We start from the raw sequence: 17,352 nt of genomic DNA on the forward strand, positions 1-17,352 counted from the left end.
AAAAATTAGAATATCATGAAAAAGTTAATTTATTTCAGTTCTTCAATACAAAATGTGAAACTCCTATATTATATAGAGTCATTACAAACAGAGTGATCTATTTCAAATGTTTATTTCTGTTAATGTTGAAACCCAAAAACCCAAAAGTCATTACCCCAGTAAATTAGAATACTTAGCCAAAAAAAACTAAGCTTTACAAATGTCCCTTAGTCTGTTTCAGTAGGCTACACAATCATGAGGAAGACAGCTGACTTGACAGATATAAAGAAGGCAGTCATTGAAACATTCCACAAGGAAGGTAAGCCACTAAAGGTCATTGCTAAAGAAGCTGGCTGTTCAAAGAGTGCTGTATCCAAGCATACTAATGGAAAGTTGAGTGGAAGGAAAAACTGTGGTAGAAAAAGGTGCACAAGCAACCGGGATAACCGCAGCCTTGAAAGGGTTGTTAAGAAAAGGCCATTCAAAAATTTTGGAGGAGATTCACAAGGAGTGGATTGCTGCTGGAGTCATTGTTCCAGAACCACCACACACACAGAGGTATCCAGGACATGGGCTACAAGTGTTGCATTCCTTGTCTCATGCCACTCATGGCCAAGTGTTATGATCCTTAGTGGCTGAGGATCACAGAAATGACTAGCTAAGTTACTGAACATAGAACGAGCTCTAGGGAGGTGGTAACTGGACTGACCGCAATCCTGATCCTAACCGATCACACTAAAGGTAGCCGGTGAACGTGCCTGAATTCCTAGACGTCTCGACGCAGCCTGAGAAACTAGCTACCCCTAGAGAGAAAGAAAGTAAGACCTCACTTGCCTCAGAGAAATAACCCCAAAGATATAGAAAGCCCCCAACAAATAATAACGGTGAGGTAAGGGGAAAATACAAACGTAGAAATGAAACAGATTCAGCAAATGAGGCCCGCTAATACTAGATAGCAGAAGACAGATAGGAAACTGTGCGGTCAGTAGAAAACCCTATACAAAATATCCACGCTGAGAATTCAAGAACCCCCACACCAACTAACGGTGTGAGGGGAGAAACTCAGCCCCCTAGAGCTACCAGCAAGCGAGGAAATCACATATTAGCAAGCTGGACCAGGACAGATAATAAACCAAGAAACATATTGAACACTGATGATCAAAAAATGAACAAACAGAAACTTAGCTTCTCTTGGAGAGACTGATAATGAAGGTAGGCAGGAGAGATCAAAATAGCACTGAATACATTGACAGCAGGCAACAACTGAAAGTCCAGGTGAGCTAAATAGGAAACCAACCAGCAGATAACGGAAACCAACCAGCAGATAACGAGACAGCTGATCCCAGCCACAGACCTGCAGAATGATAAAAAGAGCCACCAGAGGGAGCCCAAAGATAGCACTCACACAGTACCACTTGTGAACACAAGAGGGAGCCTAAAAACAGAGTTCACAACAGCCAAGGATAAAAAGAACTTGAATATTGCTCAGTGGTCCAAGGTATTGTTTTTCAGATGAAAGTAAATTTTGCTTTTTATTTGGAAATCAAGGTCCCAGAGTCTGGAAGAAAAGTGGAGAGGCACACAATCCAAACTGCTTGAGATCTACTGTGAAGTTTACACAATCAGTGATGGTTTGGGAGCCATGTCATCTGCTGGTGTAGGTCCACTGTGTTTTATCAAAACCAAAGTCAGTGCAGCCATCTACCAGGAAATTTTAGAGCACTTCATGCTTCCTTCTGCTGGCAAGCTTTTTGGAGATGGAAATTTCATTCTCCAGCAGGTCTTGGCCCCGTCCACATTGGTAAAAGTACCAGCACCTGGTTTAAAAACAACAGTTTTACTGTGCTTAATTGGCCAGCAAAACTTGTCTGACTTTAACCCCATAGAGAATCTATGGGGTATTGTCAAGAGGAAGATGAGAGACACCAGACTCAACAGTGCAGACAAGCTGAAGGTTGCTATCAAATCCACCTGGGCTTCCATAAAACCTCAAGTCATATTGATACAATAATTGATTCAAAAGAAGCCCAGACTAAGTATTGAGTTAATTTACTGAACCTACATTTCAGTAGGCCAACAATTCGGATTTTAAAATAATTTTTCAAGCTGACGTTATAAAGTATTCTAATTTACTGAGATAATGACTTTTGGGTTTTTATTGGCTGTAAGCCATAATCATCAACATTAACAGAAATAAACACATTAAATAAATTACTCTGTTTGCAAATGATTCTATCTAATATGAGCTTCACTTTTTGTATTGAAGAACTGAAATAAATTAACTTTTAGATGATATTCTAATTCTGTGGGAAGCACCTGTATGTAAATATTGGTAAACAGATAATAACCATTCTTCACTTATGTGCTGTAACTCACATTATCTGTACAGTTTTTTCAGTGTTTTATTATTTTCTCTTGATTTGTGATATTTCCTCACAATATACAGTATGTCTGTAAAGTCATGGTGCACTTTTGTCCAGTCACTGGAAAGCAACAAAAAATGATAGAAATTAATATCTGCTCTAAATAAAAGAAAAACTCTCCAAGTTTCAAATCTATTCAGTGCAGTTCTATGTGGGCTCCATTTGTTGCCCTACACACATCCAAACGATAGCATAAGCTTGTGGTTGCATGATGTCACAGACCTGGCAGTGTGTTAATCAGAGTTTTGTTTATCATGGGTTAATCTGACTGGGGGCTCAACAACAGCTTAAATGAGTTTGTGTTGTTTGATTGGTTTTTGTTGTCTCTCTTCATGAACAGGTCTGATATGATTGGGCCAGAGAAAGGGCGCCAAAATGTTAACTATAAAAGTGCACCATGACTTTACGGACACACTGTATATTCATCACAAAATTGCAGCTGAATTCCCTGCTTCTGTTTTTTTACTGGTTGTGGTAGTCCCTCTTAATTGGATGTGCTATACCACGTGATAGCTGGAAGACTTTATTGGGAAGGAGGCAGAGCAGAACCCAATGTCACATGAGCCGTCTTTGGTTGATGCACTTTTCTGCAATATGTAAAATGGGGCAGCTATTTTAGATGATATATGCAAATCGTATTGCAAAATGTTCAAATTTGCCAGGATCAGCAAATTGCTAGAATTTTCACACAAATCGATTTGCATGTATTGATATAAAATCCTTTACTTGGGATCCTACGCAGTTTAATTAGATCGATACAGGTCATAGTTATAAAAAAGATATAGGGCTTATGAGACAAACAGAATATGTCCATGTATATGCTTCAGACTCTCCTTTTGTATTAAATTTGATGTTTTAGTTGTGATAGCCTCTACAAATATCTACATATTTATCTATTGACTTTCTACTATGTTTAATTATAACCGTTCCTTGTATGTTTGTTTGGAGAACAAGCCATAAATATACATTATGGTTTCTTATCACAATCTCAAGAATTTGTTACAATCTCTATTTCAGTAAGGGGTATAGACTGTTCATTTTGCGTTGCAACATCTGCCTGGAAAAGTGAAGAAAAAAAAAATAAAGTTAATTATTATGTTTTAAATGTATTAAGGAACATGAGCATTACAACTTGCATATAAATAGAAATGTTTTTTTTTACTTCTACACTTGTGTCTTAGGATTTGCACAAAGTAATGCTTGTGCAATGCTGCATGGACTGCACTTTAGACATATATCTTGGATCTATAGGTTCACTGTGTGTTGCTATATGGACAAAATTTGAGAATTTCAGTACATTCAAACAGAAGTAGATAAAAATAAAAGGCCTTTATTCAAAAGCCATAAAACCACAAACTAGATCAGGTAATATATTAAAATCTTCTGATGCATTTCTGGCAACCGCCCTTAGTCATAGAATGACTGTGTGTTGCTAAATGGTATCGCTCAAATCACATAATACCACTTGAAACAATTTTGTCACATATTCACACAGAATATTTTACAAAAAAAACCTTGGATATCTCAACACAAGTATAAGTCTCAGCTTATAAATTTCAAATGGTACACATACATGTTCTAAACAGTGTATAATTCAAGAAATTCCCCAGGTGTCAATCTGTTCCAAGTTATGTAGGTTTTGAAGCAGGTCTTGCTGCTTCTTTACTGCTGTAAACTGCCTAAGGAAAAACAAAAAAGTGCATACATTTTGCTGCTCCCATGGTAATAAAATGCTAGTTCACTACCAAACTCTGAAAAAGTAATTTACAGCCTGTGATTGGTTGCAGTGGCCGTATGTCTACAAGACTTCTTTACACTGAAAGCTGAGAGAACAGAGATTATGTCACAATCCATTTTTGGATTCATGACCGCTCTGACTCTGCTTTAACTTAAACATAGTTTTTTGCTTTCATGCCAGCAAGGGTTAATGTTAGTTTTCCTTGCTGCAAGCTGCTGAATTGATAGGTCATCTGATGGGGGTGGTGACCACTTCACCATACTTTAGTCACATGATGCATCAGCTGACTTTTGGTGATAGAGTGATTCTATGTAGACCAGCCCTGGAGTGATCAGCTCTCTGGTGTTGGAGCTGAATCAGCTACGTCTGGAGTTCGGGGTCCTGTTTCCGTGGCCTCAGCGGTGTGGAGCTTGGCAACAGTGCCTGGAGCTAAGTTACTTATTTATTTTCCCTGTCTGTCTCCTGCTTGTCACTATTTCCTGTGTTTGCGTCATCTGCAGTGGTGAGGTTAGCATCCTTGCCGGCCAGTGCACTAGCCAGGGTTAAGTGAGGTGTCAGCTAAGGACTAAGTTTGTGATGGCAGTGGGAGGAAGGACCCGCATAGGTCATTAGGTGAGCTTAGGGATAGGCACAGGCTGAGTTAGGAGGTGCCGCATCCCTCATTCCCTACTATTTGGGCCTCCCCCTTTTTCCATCCCGTTGTTGGTGTTTGTTGTGCCGTCTTCTGTACCAACCTTTGAGGTCGTGACATTATCACCAACAGTACTATTCCTCCACTGAACCTATGGCACAAGCAGAACCTTTGGCTCACCTGATCCAGACCCTTATGGATGAGTTAATGGAGCTGCGGTCTCAGGTGGTACAGCAGCTTCAGCAAGTTTCTGGGTTCATGGTCTCAGCTCATGTCTTGGCTCAACCAGTCAAGATATTTCTCCCAGAAAAGGTTCTCTCGAGGGAGCGCTACATTTTTTGTTCTTAAGAAGGCTTGTAAGATATATTTCAGGCTTTGCCCTCCTTCTTCAGGGAGTGAGGAACAGCATGTAGCGATTATAGTCTCCCTTCTCAAGGGTGATCCCCAATCCTGGGCCTTCTCCCTGCTGATTGATTCACCAACGTTGCAGTCAGTGAATGAGTTTTTTGCGGCATTGGTGCTGCTGTATGGGGATCCTGATGGCATCTCCTGGCTGAGTCTTGACTCCTTAAGATCAAGCAGGGGGGCCGGCTGAGGTATACTGCTCAGAGTCCCCCTATAAATTCAAATCAGTGAAGGCTAAACAGACAGCTGTTGGTTGATATTAATAGCCTGGGAAGGGGCCAGAGATATTGCCGCACTTCCTAGGCTACAAACATAAGCCCACAGCTGCCCCAGAAATGACACATTCATAAAATGTGCCAAATCTGGCACTTAGCCTCTCTCTTCCCACTTGCCTTGTGGTGGGGGAAAGTAGGGTAATATGGTTGGGGTTGATGTCACCTTTGTATTGTCAACTGATCACATTGAGTTCATCGAGTCACTCACAGTGAACTGCGCTCACAGCAGCTCATTGTGTCCTGGTGTTCAGCCTGAACAGTCACATCATGGCACTGTTCATGTTGAAAATCAGATGTCAGAGAGATGGATAAAGGCATGGGACACTATGCATTGTCATCACATCAGACAGGAGAGGGATATGATTATTTACTATTTTCTGTTTTTTTACAGGCGACAAGGGCTTTGATTAGGCATAAGATGAATGTAATTTTGTTTTTTATTTTTAAATAAATGTTTAAAACAAGGTTTTGATTTTTATTTCAAATGAATTATTTTATTCTTGCTGTGTGTTTATCTAAAAACTTACTATTGGGTTAGTAATGGGGGCGTCTTACAGATGCCTTTCAATTAGTAACCATTGGGCTTGATGTCAGCTGACAATACAAGGCTGACATCCTTTGTGCAAAAAGAAAAAAAAAAAAAGGGCATGAACCGCACATCCCAAATTCATACGTTGATCTAAAGCCGCTAGGCAAAAATTTATATACTGAACATGAGGTTTTCAGTTTAACATTCTGATCAGACTGTATGAAGCCCACTGCCACTTCACGGCAAACCTCGTAGTGGGCCCTACAAGGCTGACATCCACCCCCACAAATATTACTCCACTTGCCACCACACAATGGCAAGTGGGAAGAGCGGGAGTCTGCGCCAGATTTGGTGCATCTTACGGATGCGCCCTTTCTTGAGTGGCTGGGGGCTGATGTTGGTTAATATCAATCCACAGCTGTCTGTTTAGCCTTTGCTGGTTTAAATTTATTGGGGGACACTATGTCTTTTTTTCTGAGGTCCCCTGTAAATTCACCAGTAAAGGCTTAGCAACAGTTGTGAATTGTTATTAATAGCCTGGAAACCTTATGGGATATTGTCCCTTGTTCCAGATATTACCATCATTCCCTATCAATGAGCTTTTGCTCTGCTGGTTATGAAAAAAATTATTTTACATAGGAGTTACAGAGCTGCTGCTATATACAACTCCAATCATTGTCTTCTGGTCACGCTTATCTCATGGCGAGCAGGAGACAATGATGAGAGCTGCCTTCAGCCTCTGGTGCATGGGAGCAGCGCAAATTATACTGCTTCTTCCGAGGTGCCAGCATGCACCACGCTAATGATGATGGTGTGGATCCCAAAGGGCATACGACCACCACTGAACAATAAGTTATCAACTGTATGTGATAACTTATCTTTGCAAACCCTTTAGTCCTTGTTTTACGTGTTGTCTACTTATGTCTCAATGTTTATGGACAGTTAAAAAAGTGCATTTTCCACTTAAACAGAAAATTACCTGCAGTCTTATACCATTTGATTGATCCATATACAACCAAGTTTTAATATTTTGAGATGGATGTGGAATTGGCGTAATGAGCAGTTTTTTCACATACCTGCAGAATAACAATAAGTTACATTATTCTTTAAGAAATCAATACAAAGTAAATTACCAAACAATGTAGTTACAGATAACATTGCTGTTCTGTAAATAGGAGTAGAAAGGAAACAATGAGGGCAAGAACTCTCAGAATTGAAAATAATGGATGCTGAAACACTTTATTGCACAACAAGCGTTAAGGTACCGTCACACTCAGCGATGCTGCAGCGATATAGACAACGAGCCGATCGCTGCAGCGTCGCTGTTTTGGTCGCTGTAGAGACGTCAAACACAGCAGCTCCAGAACGATGCTGGAGCGATCCAGTGACGTAACGGCGACTCACTTATCATTCTCGCTGGTTGTTAGCTCCATGTAAAACATTGCTGACATCGTTGCTTTTGATGTCAAACACGACGATACACGCCAACCTGATGACGAAATAAAGTTCTGGACTTCTAGCTCCGACCAGTGATATCACAGCGGGATCCAGATCGCTGCTGCGTGTCAAACACAACGAGATCGCTATCCAGGATGCTGCAACGTCACGGATCGTTGTCGTTCTCGTTGCAAAGTTGCTGAGTGTGACGGTACCTTTAGTGTATTGTTTTCAACTGTACTGTTAAGATAAGATAGACTTTAAGGTGCCACAAGAAGGATGACTTTATCATGGTGACCTCTGTACAAATGCCTCAATAGGGCTTAGAGATGCCAAAAAAGTATAATCTCACACACAAAGTCATGTCCACAAAGAAACAGCTTCTCTCAGACCAATAAATCTGGTCCATCAATGTTTATATATTAGGTAACTAATATGAATGGGGAACATAGCTAAAGTAGGAATTAAAACATAACTTTTAATAAATGACAATAAAAGTGAAAAAATAATTGTGTCACCAAACGTGTCAATAAAAAGTACCACAAGGTATGTTTAAATAATTAACATACCGTACACAGTTAAGTACTAGTCAGGTATTTCAGTGTGTACACAGGCAATAGCCCAGTGTTCCACCACTTGAACCAAGAAACCTGGTATACAGACAGCAAACAAAAACAAGTGGTGCCTATTGAATACCTAGGTAAATAACGGATATCTTGGTTGCATTGATATTAGCAGTCAATCATACGGTAGAATATAATGATAGGAGAAGGGGTACAAACAATTGGGAGAAAAAATATATATGTATAAATATGGAACAATCTCACCAATTGTCGAGGATGAGTAGAGCCCCGGTTGTGCTGCTATGGAAAAATCCGTTATGGCACGACCTAAGGAGACAATTCCCTGTCAATCCCTATGGGGCTATCAATAAGTCTAAATCCCCGAACTCCTGCCCTTACAAGGACAGTCCACAACTAACCCTTCAATATTACGAGCCCTGCACTCTCCCTAATAGAAGGTCCCAACGCGTTTCTTTGCAAGCAGGATCATCAGGGGACTAGCTTGCGTGGGAGATAAAGTGCTTCAGTGCTACAGATAGAGCTGCCACTCTCTATGCTAAACTGCAAGGACTCCTTGTAAGGGCAGGAGTTCGGGGATTTAGACTTATTGATAGCCCCATAGGGATTGACAGGGAATTGTCTCCTTAGGTCGTGCCATAACGGATTTTTCCATAGCAGCACAACCGGGGCTCTACTCATCCTCGACAATTGGTGAGATTGTTCCATATTTATACATATATATTTTTTCTCCCAATTGTTTGTACCCCTTCTCCTATCATTATATTCTACCGTATGATTGACTGCTAATATCAATGCAACCAAGATATCCGTTATTTACCTAGGTATTCAATAGGCACCACTTGTTTTTGTTTGCTGTCTGTATACCAGGTTTCTTGGTTCAAGTGGTGGAACACTGGGCTATTGCCTGTGTACACACTGAAATACCTGACTAGTACTTAACTGTGTACGGTATGTTAATTATTTAAACATACCTTGTGGTACTTTTTATTGACACGTTTGGTGACACAATTATTTTTTCACTTTTATTGTCATTTATTAAAAGTTATGTTTTAATTCCTACTTTAGCTATGTTCCCCTAATGATTGGTAGGATCATGTGATTCATTATATATTTCCAGTTATTGCTGTTTTCGAACTAATATGAATGGCCAGCAATTTAATGTTATGCATACGTGGTAGTAGACATAGGGATAAAGGATCCAACTATGAAAAATCTGCATAAAGCAAAGCCGGTTTCTGTGCAGACTATAGTATAGTAATGCAGTCCCTAGCGGCTTTAGCGCGACCTGGATAAATTCTCAAGGTAAAAAATAGAAGGTAATTAAGACCTTGCTCCCTAAAAGACTAGTAGAGATCATCTGAACACTGTAATGGTTTCAACCAAAAAAGGGCTTGTTCTAAAGATCCTTTTAATATCATTTTTATCAAATTTAAAATTGTAAATGTGGAATTTTACAAAATACATGATAAATAAATCTCACTACCAAATTAATTATTTCAAACCATATATCTTAAATAAATACACTATTTAGATATAATATTAAAACTGCATGCCTAATGTTGTGTACTGTTTGCACCACCAAAATAGCTCTGATCCAGGGCAGGGTTGAGACATGGTACTTTGGTGCCCTAGACAGAAGAGGCAAAAGGCAACTGGCTTCCTTCTATGGCTGCCTTTCTCTGCTGGAGTTCGCTCAGGGTTTTTCACGTGGGCTGACAAACTCTTCTGACATCATTTCTATAGATCTTTTTTATGGACTGCAATATATAAACTGGGGAAAATTTTGTGGGTATCCTCCGTGCTACTGTGCAAATAAAAATATGGTTTGCTATAGCAGAAGTCAGGTGTTTGATTATTGAGTGGCATTGTTCCCAATTGTTGAGTTTGCAAGGAATTTGCTGCACTTCTCTTGGCTTAGCTCCAGCCAGGTGTCTGTCATCACCCCAACTTCTCCTGACTTCTATACTACAACCAGACTTACTAATAAGAGGAAAATTCTGGTAGGCGCTCCCATTTCTGGAAAAAAATATCCAGTGCGCTGGTATTAATCCAACAGGATAACTTAGTCAATAAAAGCAGGAATTTATTGAAATATATTCAAAAATATATAATATTTTTTTTAAATGCATATAGATGTTGTGTTTTGGCTTAACAAAGCCTTCATCAGGTGTCACTTTTTTTGTGTCACGCGTTGCAATACACGGCGCTGGAGCGATAATTTCATGACGTATTTGCGATGTAGAAGCTGTTGGTTACTGTGCGCACATCGTATACAACCTGTGTCACACGATGCAATCATGCCGCCACAGCGGGACACTAGACGACGAAAGAAAGTTTCAAACGATCTGCTACGACGTACGATTCTCAGCGGGGTTCCGGATCGCAGTAGCGTGTCAGACACTACGATATCGTAACGATATCGCTAGAACGTCACGAATCGTGCCGTCGTAGCGATGAAAATGGCACTGTGTGACGGTACCCTAACTCTTGTGTTTAACCATTGCTCTGCTGTAGGATACCACCCTGCATTCCTGTGATTAACTGCTTTGCTGCTGGAAGATACCAGTTTCCTGTACAACACTGTTCACATGTATATCTGCATATATGGCTTTGCTGCATCTGTGTTGTTACCCACTTTGCTTGTTTTTCTTGCATCCTGCTTACACAGCTGTGCTGGTCTTGCTGAGTCATGTGTCATTCTGTAGAAAACTGATATGTTGCTCCTTCACCTCTGGTTCCTGTTGTTCATCCAAACCTGTGGCTTAGAATGTGCAGCACATCCAACAAATGCTCAGCTAAGATTTGGGCATTTTAGTGACCCAGTTAAAACATTGAACTTTGTCATATTTCTCAAACCAATTCTCAACAATTTTTTAGATACTCAATGGTCCATTTCCTACCTATCCATTGTGGGCAATTTTGTCCAGAATGTACTGTGTTCTAAAACCTTTCAATTATATTGAGCATTATCCATTTCACCAATTTGTGCTACTGTGATGTGAATACTTTTCTGCCCAATGATGATAGAAGTATTCTAGGAGTGATACCTTTATTGGCTAACCAGAAAATAATATGTTTGCTGTATATTGAATGCAGGTCTTTGAAATGTAAGTTCATTAACACATTTATATCTTTAAGCTCTTGAATAACTAGCATTTTAATTTGTATATGGGCAGCACGGTGGCTCAGTGGTTAGTACTGCAGTGCTGGAGTCCTGGGTTCAAATCCCTTCAAGGTTTCCCCATCCGGGACAGCAATGATAATGTGTGCAAACTGTAAAGTGCTGCAGAATATGTTAGCACTATATAAAAATAAAAAACAAAAGAGAAAAGCGAAGGTCATATAGACGGGGATCACCACCACACGAATGGACTTTGGCTAAAGTGAACACAGCTTTTTATTCATGTGCAATAACAAATTAGAACATGCAATAGAAAAAACACACATGTTTTAGAAACAATTAAAAAGGAAACATATTTGTCCCTTAAAAACACAGCCCACAATATGGCTAACACCTGCACAGGTTAACTAGGACCCATAACCCTGAATAGGGTGCCTATATGGACAACACTGATTAAATGACATACAATAGAGCAAAACCCATTACTAAGTCCAAAAGATGGAATAACAACTAAATAAATTATTATCTCCCTGCCATAGTACAATTAAGACACTCATAGGGACAAAGATATCATATAAAAATAGCTTAGCAACAAATATGAGGAAAAAGATAAACGGCACTGCCCAACACAATTAATTATTAAGAAAAGCCGGTCTAGATAACGCCTGTAAGTCCAAGAACAGCCATATCTACGGAGATTACGGGTGCAACTCCATGAAAAAAACAGTTGTATTCCATGAGGATGGGAGAAAGAACGGAATGCACTCACCAATCTTCCAAAAATAACAGCTTTATTTAAATCTTCATGCGTAAAACTTCATAAGTAAAACTTCAGGGCCGGGGGTGAAGGAGTGGAGCTCGAGCGAGCAGGAGGAGACGACGGCCGTTTCGCACAGTGTTTGTGCTTCAACGGGTCTGCAGGGTCTTTCTCCCATCCTCATGTCATATAAAAATAGGCTTAGCAGTATCCCACCAGTGAAGAATGCCAATATGCTGTAAATATAAAAACACAATGCTGTCAAATGTGTAACAAATACTGCTACCTCTAATAGAGAAATTCTCTCTATTAGGCTTACACATGAGTAATAATCCTAGCTCATGTCGGCTGCTATAGCTGACTGTGAACAAAAAGTACAGCGGACCCCATGTGGAGCTTGGTCAAATACAATACCATGAGCCAGCTACAGGCGGTAAACAGCCTAGTATACCAAAGCGCAGGTGAAGCAGAGACCTGACGCGTGTCGCCACACCAACGTGGCTTCATCAGGGCATTGTTCACTGGTGGGATACTGCTAAGCCTATTTTTATATGATATCTTTGTCCCTATGAGTGTCTTAATTGTACTATGGCAGGGAGATAATAATTTATTTAGTTGTTATTCCATCTTTTGGACTTAGTAATGGGCTTTGCTCTATTGTATGTCATTTAATCAGTGTTGTCCATATAGGCACCCTATTCAGGGTTATGGGTCCTAGTTGACCTGCGCAGGTGTTAGCCATATTGTGGGTTGTGTTTATAAGGGACAAATATGTTTCCTTTTTTAATTGTTTTTAAAACAAGTGTGTTTTTTCTATTGCATGTTCATGTTCTAATTTTTTATTGCACACGAATAAAAAGCTGTGTTCACTTTCGCCAAAGTCCATTCGTGTGGTGATGATCCCCGTTTATATGACCTTCTCTTTTCTCTTTTGTTTTTTATGGTATACAATGTGGTTGGTCAGGGAGAAGATCCCACTTCTTTGACTGTGGTGCCCCCTTAATGTTTATTTCTAGCCACTATATAGAAATAAAGATTATTATAATGCAAAAAAGTATTAAGTACTCTGGGAGTGAAAAAGTGCTCAAAGAACCATTGCTCCGCAAGAATATTGCACCCAGCACCTGCCCCTTTAGCTTAATTCATAGCTTCCAACATATGGTACATTAGGTGCTAGGCAAAAAAATCAGACAGTGAGTTAAAAATCAAGCTAAAGAGGCTGGTGCTGGGAGAGAAAACAATCTCGGGGCAGTGGCTTCTTAAGTGCTCTGTCACACCCATTAAATGCCTCATCACTAATTTTTCAGGAATGAAGCAGTTAAAAGATATAAAAGTGTTAATGGATTTACACTTCACAGACCTGCATGATCATATAGGCGGTTTGGTGTGGTTGATTTTCTGACAGAGTCATTTAAATGTAAAAAAAAAATATAAAGAACAGTGCTACAAGAGCTTTTCTTAGAGCAAATTAATAAAAATGTGTTACCTTTTGCATAGGTAGAAAGCAAGAGCAGCAAAAATTGCAGGTACAATTGCAATAAAAATCCAAGCTGGAAAGACATTATTATCTAATAACAAAATAGAAATATATTACCAAAATGATATGAAGAAAACATGGATATAATGCTAAGTTTCTTTCATCAGACATATTAGCCAAAAGAACTTATACATGGAGGTCACACTTCATATCTGTATAACATAAATAAATATGGATTCTGGCTTGGTGTCCAGACCGAGTCAAGAAGTGTAAATAAGAATAATTAATGATAAAACCAATTCTTTATTAATTATTATAAATAAAAAAAAATCAAGATAAAAAACAAGGTGCCTCATGTCAAAGGATGCATAAACTACAGAATTGAATCTTGCGTAGCTTAGTTATCCATATGGTTAAATCGAATAGACAAATCTATAATGTTTTTCGGGAGAATTACATATTAATAGGTTAAATAATTTTCTGATAGAATTAGAGAAATGTGGTAAAGTATACCTACAACAAGTTCATGGAAAGATGGAAAGTGCTTAGTGCTATCAATATATAAATGCTTGTATAAATTCCATGGAGCTAATAGCATATATGGTATCCCTAAGAGTATCCAAGGATCAGTAAATACGATATATTATATCTACACAGAAATATACAATGGCCTAAAGGATTACATCTCAGGAACCAATATTCATTATTAAATAGTAACAATTTAATTGATCATACAGAGTGGAAGATGGTATCATAAAGTGCATAGACAAAACAGTTAGATCACAAAGTGCATAGTGCAATCAATGCCGATTAGGTATTATACACAAAGAACAGTCAAGTTCTGCATTAATATTATTGCTGTTTAAGCATTCAAAAGTTACCCTCATGAAGGCCAAGGAAAATATAAGCGCTAGCTGCATCCCTCACCCCAAAGTGCGTTCCGCCTATCTTCTTATGGGGGTGTATATTCCATTTCTACCCTCTAACCTCATCAAGACTGGTGAGTAAGTTGATGATCTTGATGAATTCAGGCTAAAGACTAAAGTCAGATGAATTGGCCAATATTGGTGGAATTGGACAACAGTCTAATGTCTATCACGGTCTTCTGACTCTTTCTTGACAGATAATCTGAGAGAAGAGAAGAACCTAGCTTTCATCGGGCAATTTTTGTATTCTCCTAGAAGATCAGTCATTGCCAGAGCAGTTTAACAGTAACACTCTCATTTAGAACACAGGAATGCTCAGCTGGTGTGTATTGGGGAGTCAGGAAAGATAGCTGTTAGTCAAACTTTTATTGGGCCGACAGCTATCTATCTTGAATGGTGGCTGTTACATCAATTAATCATATAAACATCAAATTGTAACATGTGTTTTCAAGCTATTTAACTGAAGAGAATTCCAAAAATAGGCAATTGCATCTCATTGTCACCCTTAAAGAAGCATTCCCATAAAAAATGTTATCGTTGTATTTAAAGACTTATCAATTGCAATCTTTCTGGGTTTCTAAAATTGCTACTGTACTCTTCTGAGTAATGCTACAGCTTTTCTGACTTGCCCGGCTAATATATTGACTGCGGTGTGGAGTGGTGCTATTTCCACTAATATAAGCCATGGAAAACTCAGCATAACGCCATAAGCTTACATTGTGAAAGTGAGCGTGATCTGATGAGTCTGATTTGAAGTCAAAAGAATCAGAAATGGACCAGAGCGACTTAGGAAACTAGCAAAGACAGTAATCGATAAGCACTATATTTTAATATAACTATACTACATTACAGCTAAATTGAGAAAGGTTTAATGGATACAATTTATTCACAGAGTGCCTCTTTAGCGAAATTGTTGGCAAGTACAGAATATGTAAAATCTGGACTTTTTTCTTTGCAGCACAGAATACATTTAAAAGACAAAGTTTTTGGATAAAACATTAAATACCTTCATTTATAAATACTGGTGTGCTCCATTCTCCCCAAAACTTGCTAAGTCTATGTTGGTGCCTTGCTCTTATTTGCATATAGTACTTTTTGTCCTTCGCCAGATCAGTAAATATTTGTTCTCCTTTGTCAGTGTCATTTGTTTGCTGTAATATAGAAAAATATTTTTTTGTCAATTTGTTCCTTTTACCATCAATGTACAGGATCACTCTGGTGTCACTCTAACACTGCCCATTTCAGAAAAACAAACATTAATTTGGTTAGGGCTAATGAAACAAAAAAAAGTGGATTAAGTTTATTAAAAAAAAATTGTTTTCTTTTGAAGAACCTTTTGAGAACAATGCTGAATAGGGTAATAAATGAATAATAAATTATAGGATGGTGACAGACAAGCTGAAATATACTGTCTTGGATGCAAATGCATTTCGCATTACTAAAAATAAAAAAGTTAAATCTTTATGCAAATTATGTTACTAACGCACCAATGGCAGTCTGATTCTGAAAGAGAAACGATTCTCTTCAGATTATTCTCTGCCTAACGCCACTGCCACCCTCAATGTCTTTGACTGACATAAAAAAAAACATTATTCCACTATTGCTGTACACATTACAACATTAAGGTATTTAGTTAAAGGGTATATAAATAAAAAGCCTGCTGACACTCCGTGTGACTGCGGACTTTTGAATTCCCCCAGCGCACACACTGTGCTGCAAGGATTCACTAGTTTCTGAGCTGAGAATGGTGGTGATGTATTGTATGTGATATGCATACTCCTGGCCAGAGCCCGCCTAGTGAACATGGTCTCGCTCCATACAATTGCTTTGAGTAAGATGGCCAAGTCACTAGACGGGAGTAGCCGTACTCAATACCAGTGTATGGAGCGAACTCGTGCCCAATAGATGGGTTCTGCCCGGGAGTATGCACAGCTCATACATCATCGCTGTTGCCAGTTCAGAAATCGACAAATCTTCACAGTACACAGTGAGTACGCTAGGATGAGGAGATTCATAAGTCTCCAGTCACACCGATTGACTGCAGAATTATCAATTTAGACCAGACAACCCCTTTTACATTTTTATCAAAAAGAGCTTAAGAAAAATAGCTGAAATGGATGGGATAGATAGATATAGATAAAAAGACTGAAATTCATATGCCGCTTACAGTAAAATCACAGCGTAACAGGTTAGAATAGAATAGATAGAATAGATATATAAGGATGGAATATATAGATATATAGATATCAGTGATACACACATGTGTATATGTGTGTATATATATTATATTTATCTATCTAAGAAAAACCAGCAATTCAGGAGACACGTACTGTAAAATCACAGCAGGAGCTGACAGCATAGAATAGATGGATTACATACAGTATATACACATAGACTAGACAGATATAAAGTTGTCAGTGACATAAACATATATATATATATATATATATATATATATATATATATATATATATATATATATATATATATATATATATATATATATATATATATGTATACAGTGCCTTGCGAAAGTATTCAGCTCCCTGGAACTTTTCAACTTTTTCCCACATATCATGCTTCAAACATAAAGATATCAAATGTAAATTTTTGGTGAAGAATCAACAAGTGGCACACAAACGTGAAGTTGAATGAAATTTATTTGTTATTTTAAATTTTTATGGAATTTCAAAAACTGAAAAGTGGGGCGTGCAATATTATTCGGCACCTTCACTTTCCGTGCAGCAAACTCACTCCAGAAGTTCATTGTAGATCTCTGAATGATCCAATGTTGTCCTAAATGCCTAATGATGATAAATATAATCCACCTGTGTGTAATCAAGTCTCCGTATAAATGCACCTGCTCTGTGATAGTCTCAGGGTTCTGTTTGAAGCACAGAGAGCATCATGAAGACCAAGGAACACAACAGGCAGGTCCGTGATACTGTTGTGGATAATTTTAAAGCTGGATTTGGATACAAAATAAATTTCCAAAACTTTAAACATCCCCAGGAGCACTGTGCAAGTGATCATATTGAAATGGAAGGAGTATCATACCACTGCAAATCTA

At 38.6% G+C, this 17,352-nt stretch overlaps 1 protein-coding gene across 1 annotated transcript in view; it reads right to left on the reverse strand.

Annotated features, from left to right (window-relative positions):
* Window positions 1-1,337: 1,337 nt before the first annotated feature.
* LOC143815462 (interleukin-5 receptor subunit alpha-like) overlaps window positions 1,338-17,352 on the reverse strand; it is a 91,235-nt gene continuing 75,220 nt past the window's right edge. Inside the window, exons 8-11 of the mRNA XM_077294675.1 lie at window positions 15,289-15,433; window positions 13,366-13,447; window positions 6,960-7,056; window positions 1,338-3,459 (exon numbers count right to left, since the gene is read on the reverse strand). Coding sequence (XP_077150790.1) covers window positions 3,391-3,459; window positions 6,960-7,056; window positions 13,366-13,447; window positions 15,289-15,433 — 393 coding nt within the window. The 3' untranslated portion in view covers window positions 1,338-3,390. The remainder of the gene's footprint in view (window positions 3,460-6,959; window positions 7,057-13,365; window positions 13,448-15,288; window positions 15,434-17,352) is intronic.

This window comes from Ranitomeya variabilis, chromosome 3 (assembly GCF_051348905.1).
Source record: "Ranitomeya variabilis isolate aRanVar5 chromosome 3, aRanVar5.hap1, whole genome shotgun sequence".
In the NCBI taxonomy this organism is placed as follows: domain Eukaryota; kingdom Metazoa; phylum Chordata; class Amphibia; order Anura; family Dendrobatidae; genus Ranitomeya; species Ranitomeya variabilis.